At 42.9% G+C, this 20252-nt stretch overlaps 1 protein-coding gene across 6 annotated transcripts; it reads left to right on the top strand.

Annotated features, from left to right (window-relative positions):
* Nucleotides 1-932: 932 nt before the first annotated feature.
* Nucleotides 933-18374, top strand: ZNF836 (zinc finger protein 836). 6 transcript variants are annotated; one of them, XR_010124860.1, is made up of 6 exons: nucleotides 965-1289; nucleotides 2785-2926; nucleotides 4431-4525; nucleotides 11639-11765; nucleotides 14703-17707; nucleotides 18032-18374. XR_010124860.1 is itself a non-coding variant. In XM_054461936.2 (5 exons), the coding sequence occupies exons 2-5, from the start codon at nucleotides 2911-2913 to the stop codon at nucleotides 17369-17371; spliced, it is 2907 nt and encodes a 968-aa protein (XP_054317911.1). In that variant the 5' UTR covers nucleotides 933-1289; nucleotides 2785-2910; the 3' UTR covers nucleotides 17372-18374. The 6 variants fall into 6 exon arrangements, 5 of the variants coding, with proteins under 5 accessions (XP_054317911.1, XP_063513428.1, XP_054317913.1 ...); XM_054461936.2 differs by having other exon boundaries at nucleotides 933-1289; nucleotides 14703-18374; XM_063657358.1 differs by having other exon boundaries at nucleotides 2781-2926; nucleotides 14703-18374.
* Nucleotides 18375-20252: the final 1878 nt, after the last annotated feature.

Genomic DNA, 20252 nt, shown 5'->3' with positions numbered 1-20252 from the left:
CTGGGCTCAAGAGATCCTGCCACCTCAGCCTCCCAAGTAGCTGTGACTATAGGCGTGAGCCACCATGCCTGGCTGATTTTTGTATTTTTTGTAGAGACAAGGGTCTTACTATGTTGCCCCAGGTTGGTCTTGAATTCTTGAGCTCAAGCAATCCTTCCACCTTGGCCTCCCAAAGAGCTGGGATTACAGGCCAGAACCACTGCTCCTGGCCCATTTCAAAGTCTTAATCCATTTCAGTATCAAACTGTAAGGCCCAAATATTACCCAAATATTATCTGAATCACATATGGGTGAGACTCAAAGTGTGGTTCATCCTGAGGCAAAATTTCTGTCCAGCTGTGAAACCGTGAAGCCAAAGAAGTTATTTGCTTCCAAAATACAATGGTGGGACAGGCATAGGATAGACTGTCAGCCCTGGAAACCACCCTTCTACTCTGTTACTGTGATTTTGATGTTTGTAGATTGCCCATGTAAGTAAGCACATGCAGGATTTGTCTTTCTGTGTCTAGCACATTTCGCTTGGCATAATGTCTTCCGGGTTCCTGCATCCAGCCACGGCTGCACATCAGATCTTCACGGAGATCCTAGTTCCCTGACTACTGAGTAACTTCAGCCTTAACTGGCTTCAGCCTCACTGGCAAGACCCGATGGAGTCCACGAGGCTCGCAAAAATCGATTTTGACTTAAATCAGTTCAACTTGACAAGAAGAAAACATCTTAGTTTCCAACAGAAGTGGACCACAACTTTAAGCTTTGACCTTAAAGTCTAAAACATTAACTTAAAATAGGCAGGAAGCAACGCTGCTTCAGAGGACAAGAAATAGTCACAAATACTCCCAAATCAGGAGAACAAAGACTTGCTGGGTGGAAGGCAGAGGGAATAACAGGCCCCGCCCACCAAACAGGTCCCGCCGGCACCGCCCGTCCCGCTTAGCCCACTCGGCCCCGCCCGCTACCGCATCAGCCTTGCCCCACTCTTTCAGGGTTCCCAAATCTGGCCCGTTTTTCTGCCCCTTCCCTTGCGGGTCGCACCCTGCCCAGGCCCCTCTCCGGCCCCAAGCCTCTCAGTCTTTTTTCTCAGCGCGTGCAGCTTCCTGCACACCCGGAAGCAGATCCCGCGGGGAAACGATCACAGCGCTGCGCGTCAGTTTCCGTCTACCTGGACTAAACATTTGCTTCGCCCCGTCTGCCTGAATCGAACGTGCACTTGGCAGTCTTCCCTTGTCCATACCCGTTTCCTGGGGATCGCTACGGACCTTAAAATACCAGCAACAGCCCCTTCGCCCCAAGTAAGTCTGATAATTGTTTCCCTTTCGGTTTAAAAATCTGTCTGAGGCTGTTCCTTGCTCCCTGCCTTTCTGCCTTAGGACCATGTAGACAACCCCACTTAGGACCATGTAGACAACCATGTAGACCGGAGGTGGATTCCCGCCCGTCGGGACCCCGGAGCTTCTCCGTCGTCAGCCCCTGGAGGGGAGCGCCCGCCGTCCGGCTCCTGAAGGAGTCGCTTCTCCTCCCGGGTCCTGGGATTCTGCAGACCCTCCCTGTCCTGAGACACCGTACCCCCTGCCACCTTGTGTCCTCCTCACGCCGGGTCCTTTCGCTCCCCAGGCTTCCCCTTCACAGCCGCTGCTTTTCCTGATCCCCCCGTTGGGGGAGGTCACCTGAGTCTTGTGACACCCGGTGTTCTTCCTTCCCAAATTTTACTCCACTGGAAAATATGCTTTTACGGGAGGTGGGCATCTTATTCCTCCCCTTTCCTCCCGAATGTGTGGGTGAGAGGGATCAGGAGAGGAAAAGAGGGGGAGCGACGGAGCAAAAGGAAAGACCAAATAGAAGAGAATGAGGGAGACCTATAAATACACGGCAAAATGGATGATAATTTAGGGATTTGCAAAGAGACAGCAAGAGTGAAAGAGAACGAATGGAGAAAGAAGCAGGGGGAGGAAAGCACATAGAGACATTTAGAAAAAAAGGGGGACCTTCAGAGAGATGAAAGGCAGGAAAATAGTGAGGGGCAGCAAAGGAGGAGGCACTGCAGACAAACAGTGGGGAGAAGGTAAAAGAGTTGGAGCCGCAGCCGACAGAGCTACGTGGTGCTGGGACTGAAAGAGAGGGCAGTAGGTGACAAGCAGAGTAGAGGGAGAACCACAGCAGGGAGGAAGCCTAGGAAGTTGGGGGTGCTAGAGAGTGGGAACAAAGGAGGTGTAACAGGTAAGAGGGAATTTTAACAAGGAGAGCAGAGAGGGAGCTTAGATGGGGAAAAAGAGGCAGAAATACGTGGAGATTGGGGACAATCAAAGAGTGGGGAGAAAGAGCTAGGAGAGGTGAAGTAAGTTGTAGAGCATTGGGCAGAACAGACATAAAGAGAAAAACAGAAAAGGGGAGAAAGGGTGCAGAATGAGAGAGGGGCACACATAGTAGTGAAGAAATTGGGAGAGGACCCCATCCAGATGAGCGATGAGTTGATTGGATATGGATGGTGGTTGTAATATTCTAATTTGTGACTTTATACTCTAATTTAAAATTCATTTCTTTAAATTGTACTCATGAGGATGAAAATTACCACTCTTTTCTGTAAGGCTTGTGCATTTTGTATTTATTTGTATCAAAAGATATTTGGAATTTCTGTTTAGCCAGAGGGCATTTAAATTAAGTCATTCGTGGTAACTCTTTTCTTCCCTGGGATGGGGTAGAGGATAGAGTAACCGAGAAATGGGGCAATAAATGACTGTCACTCTCACTACAAGGTATGTCTTTTTTTTTTTTTCTTTTTTGAGACAGGGTCTTGCTCTGTCAGACTAGAGTACAGTGCAATGATCTCCGCTCACTGCAGCCTCAACCTCCTGGGCGCAAGCAGTCTTTCTGCCTCAGCCTTTCAGAGTGCTGGGATTACAGACGGGAGCCACCATGCCAGGCCTGCAAGGTATATCTTTGTATGAGTATTGAGAGCCTTATTTTTTTTTGGTAATGGATTTACTTTTTTCTTTTTTTTTTTTTCTGAGACGGAGTTTCGCTCATGTTGCCCAGGCTGGAGTGCAATGGTGCCATCTCGGCTCACTGCAAATTCCACCTCCCAGGTTCAAGTGATTCTCTTGCCTCAGCCTCACGAGTACCTGGGATTACAGGCATGTGCCATCACACCTGGCTAATTTTATATTTTTAGTAGAGACGGAGTTTCTCCATGTTGGTCAGGCTGGTCTCGAACTCCCAACCTCAGGGGATCCGCTGGCCTCGGCCTCCTAAAGTACTGGGATTACAGGTGTGAGCCACCGCGCTCGGCCTACTTTTTTCTTTGTAGTTCCACTTAATTCATTGTTATTTTGGAAGCTTGAGATAAGTGTTAGTTTATTCAATATCTGCCTTTCTATAAATAATTACTAACTTCTGAAATAAGATTTGGTGGCATCCTATAATCAGCTGACGTCATTCATTTCTAAATGTTAAGTATTGTCATTTTTTTAAACTTTCACCCTATAATTCATTAAATTTTTCAAAAACTTTCCAAACTGTTAAAGTGTCCAATACAGTATAGACACCACGGTGTACGTTAGATTCCCCTGAACTTCTTCATTTTATAACTGAAAGTTTATACCGTTTGGCCAACATTTTTCCATTCTCCCCACCACCAGCCCCTGGCAACAACTGTTCTACCCTGTTCCTGTGAACTGGATACTTTAAAATTCTGCTTGTGAGGTCATACAGTAATTGTCTTTTAGTGTCTGTCTTATTTCACCTAGCGTAATGTCTTCCAGATTCATCCATGTTGTTGCAAATAGCAGGAGAATCGCTTGAACCTGGGAGGCGGAGATTGCATGGTTCATCCATGTTGTTGCAAATAGCAGGATTTTCTTTTTTTTAATGGTTGAATAAATCCATTATACATATGTACGCATACTATATATATCTATATAAATACACGTACACATAAAGATGTGTATACAGACACATCATACATTTTCTTTTTTATTTTTATTGATTGATTGATTGATTTGAGATGGAGTCTCGCTGTGTCACTCAGGCTGGAGCACAGTGGCATGATCTCGGCTCACTGCAACCTTCGCCAGGTTTAAGCAATTCTCCTGCCTCAGCCTCCTGAGTAGCTGGGACTACAGGTGCATGCCACGACACCCAGCTCATTTTTGTATTTTTAGTAGAGACAGGGTTTCACTGTGTTGGCCAGGATGCTTTCAACTCCTGAGTTCAGTTGATCTGCCCACCTCTGCCTCTTAAAGTGCTGGGATTATAGGCGTGAGCCACCATGCCAGGACACTTGGTCTTTGTTTAGGAATTTATTATCCTTGCATCCCCCTGGTGCAGTGGGCTGTCTCTCCACATGCTGAGGTCTTCCCTGAGGTCTTCCCTGTGGTTGTAGTGCAGAAAGGAATGTGTTGTTTCCAAGCATTAAACAGCAGATTTTTCACTTTCAGATTTGACTTGTAAAGAATTAATTATATTGACCGAGAGAGAAGCCCAGAAGAGGAAGAAGGGGAAAGAAAAGGAGTCAGGGATGGCTCTTCCACAGGTAAAATGGTATTCTTAGTGGATCATTCTGTCTCCTTCCTTTTTGAAATGTGACACATTGGAGTTGCGAATCTTCTCTGAGTCTGAAGCATCCTGCCTGACACGTTTGCTGCCATTCACCCATGCCTTCCCTTAGTTTCTCTTTTCTCACTTAGGTTCTATCTCACTGCGACCCAGTGACATGAACTTGGGAAGAGGCCCCACTGGGCATGGTCCTGGGAGAGGTTCACACCCAGACATGGATAGAGACGGGGTATGGGCCTCACAGTGTCAGAGCTGTTGGCAGTAGAGATTGTTTAGAGGCAAAATCAGGATGCAGTCAGTTCTCTGTAGACCAGAAGTAGAGAAACTGCACGCGGAAGTCACATATTAATGTGCACAATACCTCGTAAATTCTGGAAAAGAGGCCTACGAGGGGAGATCTTTTCTGCCTAGTTTTATACTACATTTGAAGCTGTATGAATTAGTCACTGTTTCTAACTTCAAAATCTTAATGACTGGGAATGGAATGGACAATTAGTACATACATCAGTGATAGAGGGTGTTTATTTTATCATTGATTTTTTTTTTTTTTTTGAGACAGAGTTTCGTTCTTGTTGCCCAGGCTGGAGTGCAATGGTGCGATCTCGGCTCACTGCAACCTCCACCTCCCTGGTTCAAGTGATTCTCATGCCTCAGCCTCCTGAGTAGCTGGGATTACAGGCATGTGCCACCACGCCTGGCAAATTTTTGTATTTTTGGTAGAGATGGGGTTTCACCATGTTGGTCAGGCTGGTCTTGATCTCCCGACCTCAGGTGGTCCTCCTGCCTCGGCCTCCCAAAATGCAGGGATTACAGGTGTGACCCACCGTGCCCGGCCTATCATTGATTTTAAAATATAAAATCAACCTGAATGTCAGATTCATTTAGCCATTGTCACTATATCCGTCCTACAGAGACTGCGGTGTTCATGCTGGGACTCTTAGCAGTTGTTTTATGTAAAAAGGTTGTAATTTTGCTCAGTTGTAGGAGCAGAACTCCTTTGTTATTAGAGAAGATGGAGCCAAATTCTCTCATTCCACCAATTATTACTGAACATCATATTTCTTTTATTTTAAACATCACATAATATATTTATTTGCAGTAAAAGTCCAAGCAGAGATGCAGTTGAGGCATTAAGAAGGTGGTACAACATGAAGATGATAGGAAAATAATATTTTATGATACATGAAATTCATGCTATGTTAGATTTTAGCTGTTCCTGTCAAAAAAAAAAAGGGTACCTCTGAGATGATGGGTATGTTAATTTGTTAAACTATAGTGACTTTTTTTACTATCTATACTGTAATATCATGTTGTATACCGTAAAATTTATAAGCAAACATAAAACATGGGCATCAAGGAAACATTTCAGTTTTATGCTAAAAAAAAAAATTATAATCTTAAAAAAGGACATTGGCCAGGCGCAGTGGCTCATGCCTGTAATCCCAGCACTTTTGAAGGCCGAGGCAGGCGGATCACAAGGTCAGGAGTTAGAGACCAGCCTGGCCAACATAGTGAAACTCCACCTCTACTAAAAATACAAAAATTAGCCTGGCGTGGTGGCGCATGCCTGTAGTTCCAGCTACTCAGGAGGCTGAGGCAGGAGAATCCCTTGAACCCAGGAGGCAGAGGTTGCAGTGAGCTGAGATTGCACCATTGCACTCCAGCCTGGGCGACAGAGCTAGACTCTGTCTCCAAAAATAAAAAATAAAAAAAGGACATTAAGGCATATATATTCTGAAAATTTAACTGCAGAATATGAAATGGCTGCTAGAATGCAGTTAAAAAAAATTGAGCAAAGAATGAAGATTATTTTATTTTGATTTCTACAAATTAATGAAATGGAAAATGGAAATGCAAAGAGTTATCATTTTCCCCAGATCTTCCAAATCTAAAAGAAACATAGTAGTAGGTTTTGTTTAAATGAGTGAGAAATCTCGTGTGATGTTGGTGGGAGAGGGTCGCTTTGCAGCTCAGGGTAGTGGAGAATCTTGCCAGATCTAGCAAAGCAGGAAATGCACCATCCTAGAGGAAGCAATCACTCTTTCAAGTCCCCAACCTGGGGGAACCCAGGTTCCTTTCCCTATCACATCATCTGCCATCCCTCATGTTTCTGTGGGGAGCTACTGTTGTAAGTTCTGTGGCAAGAGTCAGTGAGAGGTGTCAAGTTGCATTTACGTGTCATTATGAGATTTCAGAAAACAATTCTTCAGTGAATGTTCTGCTGTGAAATTTTATTTTGCAAGTTTTTGAAGTGTACATATTTTTATGTTAATAAACACTAATAGTTTGTTTTGCATCCTCTTTGGAGCAGTCCCTAAATGAAGACGTATGGGTCTTTTACCGTTTTTTGCTGTTACAAAGAGTGTCACCGTGGCTGCCTGTATGCATGCTATCTTCACCACAGATGTCTGAAGTTTCCTCCAGGTTGGGAAGTTTAAAGAGTGAGTGCCTCTTTTAGGATGGCATACCACAAAAGCAAAAATAAATAAATGTTTGCTTTATCTTTTTCTGGAAGGCCTGGCTCACAGTGTGATCATAAAATACTATGTTTCTTTTAGATCTAAGGTTTTCTTGCTTACATTTTCTTTGTGTGAATCTTTTTTTTGGTGATGAAGTCTGGCTCCGTTGCCCAGGCTGGAGTGCAGTGGCATGATCTGGGCTGACTGCAACCTCCGCCTCCCAGATTTAAGGGATCCTCCTGCCACAGCTTCCTGAGCAGCTGGGACTATTGGCACTCACCACCATACCCAGCTAATTTTTTTGTATTTTTCGGAGAGAGGGGGTATCACCATGTTGATCAAGCTAGTCTCAAACTCCTGAACTCAAGTCATCCACTTGCCTTAGCCTCCAGAAGTGCTGGGATTACAGGCATGAGCCATTGAACCCAGCCTTTGATTATATTATGCCTTTCAGTAAAGCTTGTTTACTTACAGTTAAGTAATGTTATATATATTCACATTATTTATTGGACTTCCAGAATACATATGTTCTTGGTGCTTGATGGTTTGCCATGAGCCCCTTTTGCTCTCTTCATTTTTCTGTTTTTTATAGTTTTTGTTTCTCTCCCTGTCAAAATCCCCTTTGAGTTCACTGATTCCTTCTTCTGCCTGATTAAGTCAGCTGTTGAACTCATCTAGTGACTATTTCAACTCAGTTATTTTATTTTTAGCTCTAGTTTGTCTTTCTTTCTTTTCTTTCTTTCTCTTTCCTTCCTTCCTTCCTTCTTTCTTTCCTTTCTCTCTCTCTCTCTCTCCCTCCCTCCCTCCTTTCTCTTTCTCTCTCTTTTTTTTTTTTTTTTTGAGACAGAGTTTCACTCTTGTTGCCCAGGCTGGAGTGCGATGGTGCGATCTCGGCTCACTGCAACCTCTGCCTCCTGGGTTCAAGCAATTCTCCTACCTTAACCTCCTGAGTAGCTGGAATTACAAGCACGTACCACCAAGCCTAGCTAATTTTTTGTATTTTTAGTAGAAATGGGATTTCACCATGTTAGACATGCTGGTCTCAAACTCCTGACCTTAGGTGATTTGCCCTCCTCGGCTCCCCAAAGTGCTGGGATTACAGGTGTGAGCCACTGCACCCGGCCATTTCTCTCTTTCTTTCTCACTTTTTCTTTCCTTCTCTCTTTTTCTTCCCTCCCTGCCTTCCTTCCTTCCTTTTTTCCTTCCTTCCTTCCTTCTTTTTCTTTTCCTTTTTTTGTGGCAGGGTTTCACTCTATTGCCCAGGCTGGAGTTCAGTAGAACAATCCATCTAAAACAACAACAACAACAACAACACACACACAATTATAATTTTCTGACTGGGGATTCTGTCCTCTCTGAGCCTTTGCTTGTCATCTCCTAATTGAAGAAGTTTGCTGGTTTCTACTCAGAAGCTCCCCTGTTACCTGTCTGTGCTACTGAAGACTCTGGTGCTGCAGTCAGCTATGGTACTAGATCTTACCTAGTGTCTTTCTGTGTTGCTGCACACACTGGTTTATGTCAATCTTCTTTTTTCTCAGTGGCCCCTAACCTTTCATCCTGTTCCTTTCAGTGATTATATTCAGGCAAGACAGAAACCAGTTGATATGGCTTTGGTTGTGTCTCCACCCAAATCTCATCTTGAATTTTTAGTAGAGATGGGGTTTCACCATGTTGGCCAGGATGGTTTCGATCTCTTGACCTTGTGATCCGCCCACCTCGCCCTCCCAAAGTGCTGAGATTACAGGCATGAGCCACCGCACCCGGGCTGTGGAAAGCAGAATTTAAGAGTGATGAACTAAGATGTTTGGCAGAAACACTCTCAAAGCAAATTGTTCAGGTTGCTGCATGGCTTCTCTGACCTGTTTATAGTAAAATGGAAGAAGAGACAAAAGAGTTAAAAACAATTTGTTTTCAAAGCCCAGTGTAAAGATTTGGAAAATTCTCAGCCTGGCCATGTAAAGAATTAAAAGTGTATTTAGGAGAGAAAACCAAGAGGGGTGTAGCCAAGTGGCCTCGGACAAGGAGATTAGTATGGATAGAAGTAAGCCAGGACCTGATTATTGAGACAATGGGAGAATCATCCCAAAGGCATTTTAGAGATCTTTGAGACTGCTGTGCCCATTGTAGGTCCAGAGTGCCAGGGCCTTGAGGGCAGAATAGTTTCAAGGGAGTGGCCCAGGGTGCCCTTTGGACCTGGGAACTCCGATACCTCAGGTCTGTGATCTCTGTATTTCAGAGCAGAGGTCCTTGCCTACCCCACCTGTGGCTGAAGTAGGACCAGGTGCAGACCAGCCACCACTCCAGAGGGCACACGTTGTTGGGAGCCAAAAAGGCCAAAGGGATCGTGATCAACTCAGCATTCCACTGGAGCCTATATGATCAAACAGCAGACTGTTTACCATGAATGCAGGATGTGAGCAAACTCAAGACTGTGCCTACCACCAGAAGGTTTGCTGAGGGCCGTCACTCCCTGGCGCTGGGCTCCTTGAAGTTATCTACTGGGAAATGTAGAGCATATTGTTCGAAGGATGCAGTCTTGCAAGCCCGCTGTGATCCAAACGGTTGACTGCGTTACCGACAATCACCCCCGCCTTCTGGTTATCTCTTTTACCTAATAAATTCGGAGGGCTGAAAAAGCTCAGGGCCCTTGTCCACTAGAGGCAAGATGCCCCCTGGCCCCTTCTTCCAAATATACTCTCTTGTCTTTTTCTTTTATTCCCGCATTCACCTGCTTTGTTCAGTCCACCAGGGATCGAGGTCAGTTACAACACACAAACTGTAGACCTTGGCAACATCAACACAGTGCTAACTAAAAGTGTGCAGAGGGCATGAGATGTGGACTCATGACTACTTCCATCTAGATTTCAAAGAATGCCTCAGAGATCCTTGGAGCCTAGGCATAAAAATGCTGTCCCTGGAAGTCCCCATTAAGGCAATGCTCAGTCTAGCTGTGGAGGCAGGGCCAACTTCAGAGAGTCCCTGTTAGGATAAGGTCCAGTAAAGCCCTGGGAGCAGGGCCACCTTTGAGACCCTAAAACTGAAGAGTCACCGGTATGTGATTCCAGCTTGGGAGAGCTGCAGGCACTGTGAGAACTTCCATGTGGGGTGATCCCAACAAAACCACTGGGGCAGGGATCCCCAGGATGTTGGGACCCAACCTCTACTCCAGGATGTCTAGAAGGTGGGACACAGAGTCAAAGATTATTGTCAAGCCTTAGTGTTTAATGTGTATGCCCTGTTGGGTTTCAGCCTTACGTGGGAACAGCTACCCCTTCTTTCCTGTTTCTCCCTTTTGGAATTGAAATATTTAACCTGTGTCTGCCCCACCATTGTATTTTGGAAGCACATAACTCGTTTGATTTCATAGGTTCACAACTAGAAAGCAGTTTGCCTTTGGATGAAATGCATGTTTGAGTCTCACCCATATCTGATTTAGATACAACTCTAGACTATAGGCTTTTGAATTGGTTGTAGAAATAAGGCTTTGGGAACCATTGGGATAGAATGTATTTTGTTTGTGAGAAGTACATCAATTTTGGGGGCCAGGGGTGGAATGCTATGGTCTGAGTTTTTTTTCTCCTCCACAATTCATGTTGAAACTTAATCCCCAGTGCCCAATCTTTAAATGTTATGAGGCGTGGCCTTTAGGAGGAGATTAGATCATAAGAAGTCTGCCTTTATCAGTGGATATGGTGTTCTCTTCAATGAGATATCAAAAGGCTTATTCTACAGAGTTCACTGCTTTTTGCCCCTTCTGTCCCTTCTGCCATGTGGGGACACAGCATTCGTCCCCTGTGCAGCAACAAGACCATCTTGGAAGCAGGGATCATCCCTCACCAGACATCAGTCCTGCTGGCACCTTGATCTTGGATTTCCCAGCCAGCAGAATCATGACATTTCTATTGTTCATAAATTACCCAGTCTGTTTTACTTCGTACAGCAGCACAGAGAGACTAGGACATACCATAACCATAATTTAACCGTTTGTTTCTTTTGATTCAAGACTCATTCTTAGACATCTGGGTTCAGATACCTGCTCTGACATTTTCAGGTTGTTAACCTAGGTGACTTTTTAGTGTTTTCTGTGACATAGTTGTCTCCTAGTAACATGGGAACAAATCTCTCTATCTATCTATTATGTTGTTATTTGAATTAGAACATGTAAAGCATTTGGAGTAATGCCCAGCACATGGGGAGTGTTCCAAAACTTCAGTCATTGCTGTTGCTGTGGTCATCACAGTTTTTAGTTTCTGACCTTTCTTTAAAGCTGCTATGGACATTGTCATCTCGAAGACACCACTCGTATACTAGCTCATCTGGACACTCAGTTGATATATTGAACATAATATCTAACACTTATACAGATAACCACGTGTTCATTTCTTTGTATATTTCTTGCATTGTACACAAAAATGAGAAGCGTACACTGATTTACAGGATATCCTAATCTCCTATTGAATTTTAAAACAAACTTAAATTAGGGACACATAACCTTCTCACAGATGCTTTGCATGGATATGTGAAAACACCCACTTCAATCAAATTGATGTGACAGTTTTCTCCTCTTCTCATTTTATGTATAGGTAAGAACTCTCCCATTGCCCCTTGTTGAAATGTATTTTTCATTTCAGGGACCTTTGACATTCAGGGATGTAGCCATAGAATTCTCTCAGGAGGAGTGGAAATCCCTGGACCCTGTGCAGAAAGCTTTGTACTGGGATGTGATGTTGGAGAACTACAGGAACCTGGTCTTCCTGGGTAAGGATAATTTTGCTCTAGAAGTTAAGATCTGCCCTTGTGTATTTTTGTATTTTCTCTGTTGTCTTTCTTGGGAGCCCTTCCATTATTTGACTGAGACTGAAGTCTTGTTGACTCACAGATAAAAAGCTTCATAATGCTGCATTGGGCCTTTCACTTCCCATATCATCACACTATCCCCTTTTTGAATGTCTTCCCTTGTTGTCCTGTGCCCATAGTAGAATTCCCATATTTAAGTATTAGTCAGTATAATGCTACTGGTTTTTTTTTTTGTTTTTTTGTTTTTTTGTTTAATATGGAGACAGAGTCTAGCTTTGTCGCCCAGGCTGGAGTGCAGTGGCATGAACTCAGCTCACTGCAACCTCCGCCTTCCGAGTTCAAGCAGTTCTCCTACCTCAGCCTCCTGAGTGGCTGAGACTACAGGCTCACACCACCACTCCCGGCTAATTTTTTGTGTTTTAGTAGTGACGGGGTTTCACCATGTTGCCCAGGCTGGTCTCAAACTTCTGAGCTCAGCAGTCTGCCCGCCTTGGCCTCCCAAAGTGCTAGGATTACAGGTGTGAGTCACCATGCTACTTCTGAATTAGTATCTCTCTTTTCTTCCAAAGTCAGGATTTTAACTATTCTTTGGGCAATTATATACCCACAGCTCTGCAAGCACAAACACTGCTGCCCCATGCTCATAACTCTTTGCCCTCCCCTCTTGCCCTTCCTCCTCCCTGCCTCTTCCAAACATATTACTTTGGTCCAGATGGACCACCCAGTTTCTTACTAGCATATTAATTTTACACTCCCATTATTGCAGTACTCCCTCACCTCCCATGTTACACTCAGTGTGTAAGGGGTGACCCCTACTCATTCACTTGACAACTTTCTGAGAACACTGCCTATGTCAATATGTGCAGGGGATGATGACTCAGATACTGTTATTCATGAAGGATGACTGAATAATGTTTTGGCAACACACCTTGGCTCTTGAAGTATTTCTTTCCACACTCTTGGTATTTGGAGTGACCAGTTATCTGCACTGACTGTTTGGCCAGTTTTATTTAAAAACATGTTTGATCCCGGAAACCCAGGTTCACGTCTTACTTTCTTTGTAATTTGGGTGTAGATACATAAATCTTGTGGGCAGGCTTACTGTCCTTATTTGTAAAATAGTGATAATTTATCTTAAGATTTTTTTAAAACAAGTTAGTGCTGTTTGCTAGCTTAGAATATTGCATGTTTTATAGTAAAGACTCACAAATTTCTTTGTTTAATAAGGTATATCAACATTATTTCATGTTTATAATGAGATGGCATATTAGCTTTAACTTAGTGTGGTTAGGTATAGCAGATACCATAGATAGGGTGGTTTGAACAACAGAAATTCACTTTTCACAGATCTGGGTGATGAGTAGTCCACATGTCAGAGCCAGTCACCTTGGTTCTTGGTGTGGACCATTTTCTTGGTGTATCATGACTAACTCTTTCTGTGTCCTCACATGGCAGAAGGATTGCCATGCAAAAAGCAAAAGCTTTTTCACATCTACTCTAATTCCTATTCCGTTCCTGAAATTCTATCTACCATGGTGACCTAATTGCCTCCCAAAGTTCACACCTCCAAGTAATATTACATTGAGGATTAGGACCCCAACATACGAGTTTTGGCAGACATAAGTCAATATAGCTGACTTGCACTGCTTGTTAGTGTTGCAAATGTCTATTTTTTATGGAAATAGATAGTTTTTTGTTTGTTCATTTGTTTTTCCGAGACAGTCTTGCTCTGTCACCCAGACTGGAGTGCTGTGGCGCAATCTCAGCTCACTACAACCTCTGCCTCCTGGGTTCAAGCAATTCTCCTACCTCAGCCTCCCAAGTAGCTGGGATTACAGGTGCACACCACCATGCCTGGCTAATTTTTGTATTTTTAGTAGAGACGGGGTTTCATCATGTTGGCCAGGCTGGTCTTGAACTCCTGACCACGTGATCCACCCACCTCGGCCTCCCAAAGTGCTGGGATTACAGGTGTGAGCCACTGCGCCCGGCCAGAAATAGGTAGTTTTAGAACAGTTGTAATACTTATGTAATAAGTATTCAGAAAAATAACTTAGTATTATAAGTTCAAAAAATTCTTTCTCATTTTCCCAGTACTATTTTTGATTTATAATTCTAGCTTGCCATTTACATAGACCATTAATTAGTTGAACTTGTTGATATTTAGCTGTAATTTGACATTTATTTGTGCACAATCAATATGAAGTAAATATATATATATATATAACTATTTTCTCTTCTGAGAGAGCCATGTGTTTGCTGCCAGTTGGTGTATGATTTGGGGGCATGGTGGAAAAATACTTGTTTTAGTGCTAATATATGTTTGCACAACATGAGTCTTTTGGTCACTGAATGTTTGAAACTAGGCTTCCTTAAAATTAATTTGAATTACATGTGATTACTCTTTACTGAAGAATTCTACTCCTTTTTTATTTGTAAAAGTAGAAGATCACTGTGGTAAAGTTTGGTAACTGTCTAGTATAAACGTTATTTTTAGTGTAGTATGTTTTCAATATAAAATATTTACGAATAGTAGTTATTTAAAAAAAACAAATAATACTAGTTATTTTTAAAATCTATGTTCAGCCAGGTGCAGTGGCTCACACCTGTAATCCCAGCACTTTGAGGGGCCGAGGTGGGTGGATCACGAGGTCAGGAGTTCGAGACCAGCCTGGCCAATATGGGGAAACCCTGTCTCTACTAAAAATATAAAAATTAGCCAGGTGGGGTGGTGTGTGCCTGTAGTCCCAGCTACTCAGAAGAACAGCTCGAATCCAGGAGGTGGAGGTCACAGTGAGCCGAGATTGTGCCACTCCACTCCAGCCTGGGCAACAGAGCAAGACTCTGTCTCAAAAAAAAAACCAACAAAAAAACTCCCATGTTCATTATATTTTGTAGGTATCCTTCCTAAATGTATGACCAAGGAATTACCACCAATAGGGAACAGTAATACAGGAGAAAAATGCCAGACAGTGACACTGGAAAGACATGAATGTTATGATGTTGAAAATTTTTACTTAAGGGAAATCCAGAAAAATCTACAGGACCTTGAGTTTCAATGGAAAGATGGTGAAATAAATTATAAAGAAGTGCCAATGACCTATAAAAACAATCTTAATGGTAAAAGAGGTCAACATAGTCAAGAGGATATAGAAAACAAATGTATTGAAAATCAGCTTACATTAAGCTTTCAGTCACGTCTGACTGAACTGCAGAAATTTCAAACTGAAGGGAAAATTTATGAATGTAACCAATCTGAGAAAACAGTTAATAATGGTTCCCTAGTTTCACCACTTCAAAGAATTCTTCCTAGTGTCCAAACCAACATTTCTAAAAAATATGAGAATGAGTTTTTGCAACTGTCATTACCCACCCAACTTGAGAAAACACACATTAGGGAAAAACCTTATATATGTAATGAGTGTGGGAAAGCCTTTAGAGTGTCTTCAAGTCTTGTTAACCATCAGATGGTACATGCTACAGAGAAACCTTACAAATGCAACGAATGTGGCAAAGCCTTTCATCGGGGCTCACTACTAACTATACATCAGATAGTCCATACTAGGGGGAAGCCATATCAATGTGATGTATGTGGCAAGATCTTCAGACAAAATTCAGATCTTGTAAATCACTGGAGAAGTCACACTGGAGAGAAACCATACAAATGTAATGAATGTGGCAAGTCCTTTAGTCAAAGTTACAACCTTGCAATACATCAGAGAATTCACACTGGAGAGAAACCTTACAAATGTAATGAGTGTGGGAAAACCTTCAAACAAGGCTCATGCCTCACTACACATCAGATAATCCATACAGGAGAGAAACCATATCAATGTGATATATGTGGCAGGGTCTTCAGGCAGAATTCTAATCTTGTAAATCACCAGAGAATCCACACTGGAGAGAAACCATACAAATGCAACATATGTGGAAAGTCCTTTAGTCAAAGTTCCAACCTGGCAACTCATCAGACAGTTCATAGTGGAAACAAACCTTACAAATGTGATGAGTGTGGCAAAACCTTTAAACGGAGCTCCAGCCTCACTACACATCAGATAATCCATACAGGAGAGAAACCATATACATGTGATGTATGTGACAAGGTCTTCAGTCAGCGTTCACAACTTGCAAGGCACCAGAGAAGTCATACTGGAGAAAAACCTTACAAATGCAATGAATGTGGCAAGGTCTTCAGTCAGACTTCACATCTTGCGGGGCATCGGAGAATTCATACTGGAGAGAAACCTTACAAATGTGATAAATGTGGCAAAGCCTTTAAACAGGGCTCATTACTCACTCGACATAAGATAATTCATACCAGAGAGAAACGTTACCAATGCGGTGAATGTGGAAAGGTCTTTAGTGAAAATTCATGCCTTGTAAGACATTTAAGAATTCATACTGGGGAGCAACCTTACAAATGTAATGTGTGTGGCAAGGTCTTCAATTACAGTGGAAACCTTTCAATTCACAAGAGAATACATACGGGAGAGAAACCTTTCCAATGTAATGAATGTGGCACAGTCTTCAGGAACTACTCATGCCTAGCACGTCATCTAAGAATTCATACTGGGCAGAAACCTTACAAATGTAATGTGTGTGGCAAGGTCTTCAATGACAGTGGAAACCTCTCAAATCATAAGAGAATTCATACTGGAGAGAAGCCTTTTCAATGTAACGAATGTGGCAAAGTCTTCAGTTACTACTCATGCCTAGCACGTCATCGGAAAATCCATACCGGAGAGAAACCTTACAAATGTAATGATTGTGGCAAAGCCTATACTCAGCGTTCAAGCCTCACTAAACATCTGATAATTCATACTGGAGAGAAACCTTACAATTGTAATGAGTTTGGAGGGGCATTTATCCAAAGTTCAAAACTTGCAAGATATCACAGAAATCCTACTGGGGAGAAACCACACAAATGTAGCCATTGTGGTAGAACTTTTAGTCATATAACAGGCCTGACATACCATCAGAGAAGGCATACTGGAGAGATGCCATACAAATGTATTGAATGTGGCCAGGTCTTTAATTCCACTTCGAATCTTGCAAGGCATCGGAGAATTCATACTGGAGAGAAACCTTACAAATGTAATGAATGTGGCAAGGTCTTTCGTCATCAATCAACACTAGCACGTCATCGGAGTATTCATACTGGAGAGAAACCTTACGTGTGTAATGAGTGTGGCAAAGCCTTTAGAGTGCGTTCAATTCTGGTTAATCATCAGAAAATGCATACTGGAGACAAACCTTACAAATGTAATGAATGTGGTAAAGCTTTTATTGAAAGGTCAAAGCTGGTGTACCATCAAAGAAATCACACTGGAGAGAAGCCATACAAATGTATTCAATGTGGCAAGGCCTTTGGGCGGTTTTCTTGCCTCAGCAAACACCAAATAATTCATTCTGGAGAAAAACCTTATAAATGTAACGAGTGTGGCAAATCTTTCATTAGTCGCTCAGGCCTCACTAAACATCAGACAAAACATACTGCAGAGAATCTTACAACAAAATTCAACATGGAAAAGCCTTTAGAGGTTCTCCTAACTTCTGGGTTCAAATAATTCATACTTATTGATATAGCTTGTATATTTGTCACTTCCGTCTGAAATCTCATGTGGAATTTTAATCCCCTGTATTGGAGGTGGGGCCTGGCGGGAGGTGATTGGATCACAGGGGTGGATTTCTCAAGAATGGTTTAGCATCACCCTATTTTTGCTCTTCTTGGGATAGTGATTTCTGGTGAAATCTTGTTTTTTTGTTTGTTTTGCTTTTTTGAGACGGAGTCTCTCTCTGTCGCCAGGCTGGAATGCAGTGGCGTGATCTAGGCTCACTGCAACCTCTGCCTCCCAGGTTCAAGTGATTCTCCTGCCTGTCTCCCTGAGTAGCTGGCACTACAGGTGCACACCACCATGCCTGGCTAATTTTTGTATTTTTAGTAGACACGGAGTTTCACCATGTTGGCCAGGATGGTCTCAATTTCTTGACCTTGTGATCTGCCTGCCTCGGCCTCCCAAAGTGCTGGGATTATAGGCGTGAGCCACTGTGCCCGGCTGAGGTCTTGTTGGTTAAAAGTGTATGGCACGTCAGGCATGGTGGGTCATGCCTGTAATCCCAGCATTTAGGGAGGTTGAACCAGGCAGATCACTTGTGGCCAGGTGTTCAAAACCAGGCTGGTCAACGTGGTGAACAGTTGTCTCTACTAAAATACAAACATTAGCCAGGCATGGTGATGCATGCCTGTAATCCCAGCTACTCAGGAGGCTGAAGCATGAGAATCACTTGAACCCAGGAGACAGAGGTTGCAGTGAGCCAAGATTGTGCCAGTGCACTCCAGCCTGGGTGACAGCGAGACCTTGTCTCCAAAAAAAAAAAAAAAAAAAAAAAGTGTATGGAACTTTCCTCTCTCTTGCTCCTATTCTTGCCATGTGACGTGCCCACTCCCATTTTTCCTTCCACCATGATTTTAACATTCCTGAGGCTTCCTCAGAAGGTGAGCAGATGCCAGCACCATGTTTCCTGTAAAGCCTGCAGAACTGTGAGTCAATTAAACTTCTTTATAAATTACCCAGCCTTGGGTATTTCTTCATAGAAATTCAAATATGGCCCAATACATTTACACATGCAGTAAATGTAGCTAAGTTTTAAGGTATTGTTCACTACTCACTTGGCATAAGAATGTACATACTGGAAGGCCGGGTGCGGTGGCTCACCCTTGTAATCCTAGCACTTTAGGAGGCTGAGGTGGGCAGATTGCCTGAGCTCAGGAGTTTGAGACCAGCCTGGGCAACAGAGTGAAACCCCGTCTCTACTAAAATACAAAAAATTAGCCAGGCGTGGTGGCGTGTGCCCATAGTCCCAGCTACTTTGGAGGCTGAGGGAGGAGAATTGCTTGAACCCGGGAGGTGGAGGTTGCAGTGAGCCAAAATCACACCACTGCACTCCAGCCTGGGCGACAGAGCAAGACATGGTCTCCAAAAAAAAAAAGAATACACATATTGGAGAGAAATTACTGAAGTGCAGTATGTGTGGCAAGAATTCTATTCAAAGATCAAAACTTGTGGATCTATAGATAATTCATAGTGCAGAGATGCTTTACAAATGAAAAGAGAGTGGCAAAACCTTTACCAGAGTTCAATCACTTCTGGACATAAGGGAGTTTATACTGATAGGAAATCTACATGTATATGCCAGAGACTTTCCCCAGGCATCAGAACTCATGAGACATCAAAATATACAACTTTGAGAGGAACCACACAAATGTAATGTGTGTGGTAAGGCTTTTACCTGAACATCAAAATGGAAACCAGAGTATTCATACCGAAGAGCTACCTTACAAATGTAACAAATGTAGTAAGACTTTTTAAAAAGTCAAATGTTCGGCCGGGCGTGGTATCTCACGCCTGTAATCCCAGCACTTTGGGAGGCCAAGGCAGGTGGATCATGAGGTCAGGAGATCGAGACCGTCCTGGCTAACATGGTGAAACCCCGTCTCTACTAAAAATACGAAAAATTAGCTGGGCGAGGTGGTGGGCGCCTGTAGTCCCAGCTACTCGGGTGGCTGAGGCAGGAGAATGGCATGAATCCGGGAGGTTAAGCTTGCAGTGAGCTGAGATCGCACCTCCAGCCTGGGCGACAGAGCGAGACTCTGTCTCAAAAAAAAAAAAAGAAAAAAAAAATCAAATGTTCATGCTTTTGGAGTGAGAGAATTTATATAGGAGAAAAATCCTATGAATGTGCTGAACATGAAAGAGACTTTAAGCAGTAATGTGTTTTCAATCTTTACCAAATTCATACTGGAGATAAACCTTACAAATGTAACAGTGTGGTAAAATTTAAAACCAGTTCTCACAACAGACTACACATCCTTGAAATCATACTAGGGATAACCAAGCCTGCTTCTCCAAGATTGGCCTGGAATGTTACATACTACACAATAACTACCAGACAAAATTTGTTAAAACTCAAGACAGTATGTATGTCAATGGAGCCAGAACATACGTGGAAAAGGCCAATTCAGTTTATAAAATATTGTATTCAATTAGAGGTTTTTGTTTTGTTCTGAGAGAGTCTTTGGTCTTTCCTCCAGGCTAGTGTGCAGTGGCATTATCTCAGCTCACTGCAACCTCCACCTCCCAGGACTTTTCACATTCCCCCACCCCTGGTTTTTTTTAATGATGATTTTAACTCTCCCCTCTAATGTCTTTTTCTTTTTAAAAATTTTTTGGAGAAATCATTTTAGAAGAAAATGAGTCTCTGTTCTTAGGTTTCCTCTGATCCCTCATGGCTAGGACAGTTTATTCCTAGAGAGGGAGATCCCATATTATTAGGAAAGCTCACATTTTGCACGCTGTGAAGTCTCATGTCCTGCAGAGAGAAAATGGGGGGAAAAAGGGAGAGAAACAACAAACAGAAAAATAACAATTTCGGAAAATTGTTATTTTA

Source organism: Pongo pygmaeus, chromosome 20, assembly GCF_028885625.2.
Source record: "Pongo pygmaeus isolate AG05252 chromosome 20, NHGRI_mPonPyg2-v2.0_pri, whole genome shotgun sequence".
NCBI classification, from domain to species: Eukaryota; Metazoa; Chordata; class Mammalia; order Primates; family Hominidae; genus Pongo; species Pongo pygmaeus.
Note: the sequence above shows the minus strand (reverse complement) of the source record. Positions and strands in the feature narration are given on the sequence as shown.

What these genes read in the sequence shown, in the direction of transcription:
- ZNF836 (XM_054461936.2), top strand. An exon ending in CAGGGATGGCTCTTCCACAG is followed by an intron (nt 4,526 to 11,638) that starts GTAAAATGGTAT and finishes TTTTCATTTCAG; the next exon opens with GGACCTTTGACATTCAGGGA. An exon ending in CAGGAACCTGGTCTTCCTGG is followed by an intron (nt 11,766 to 14,702) that starts GTAAGGATAATT and finishes TATATTTTGTAG; the next exon opens with GTATCCTTCCTAAATGTATG.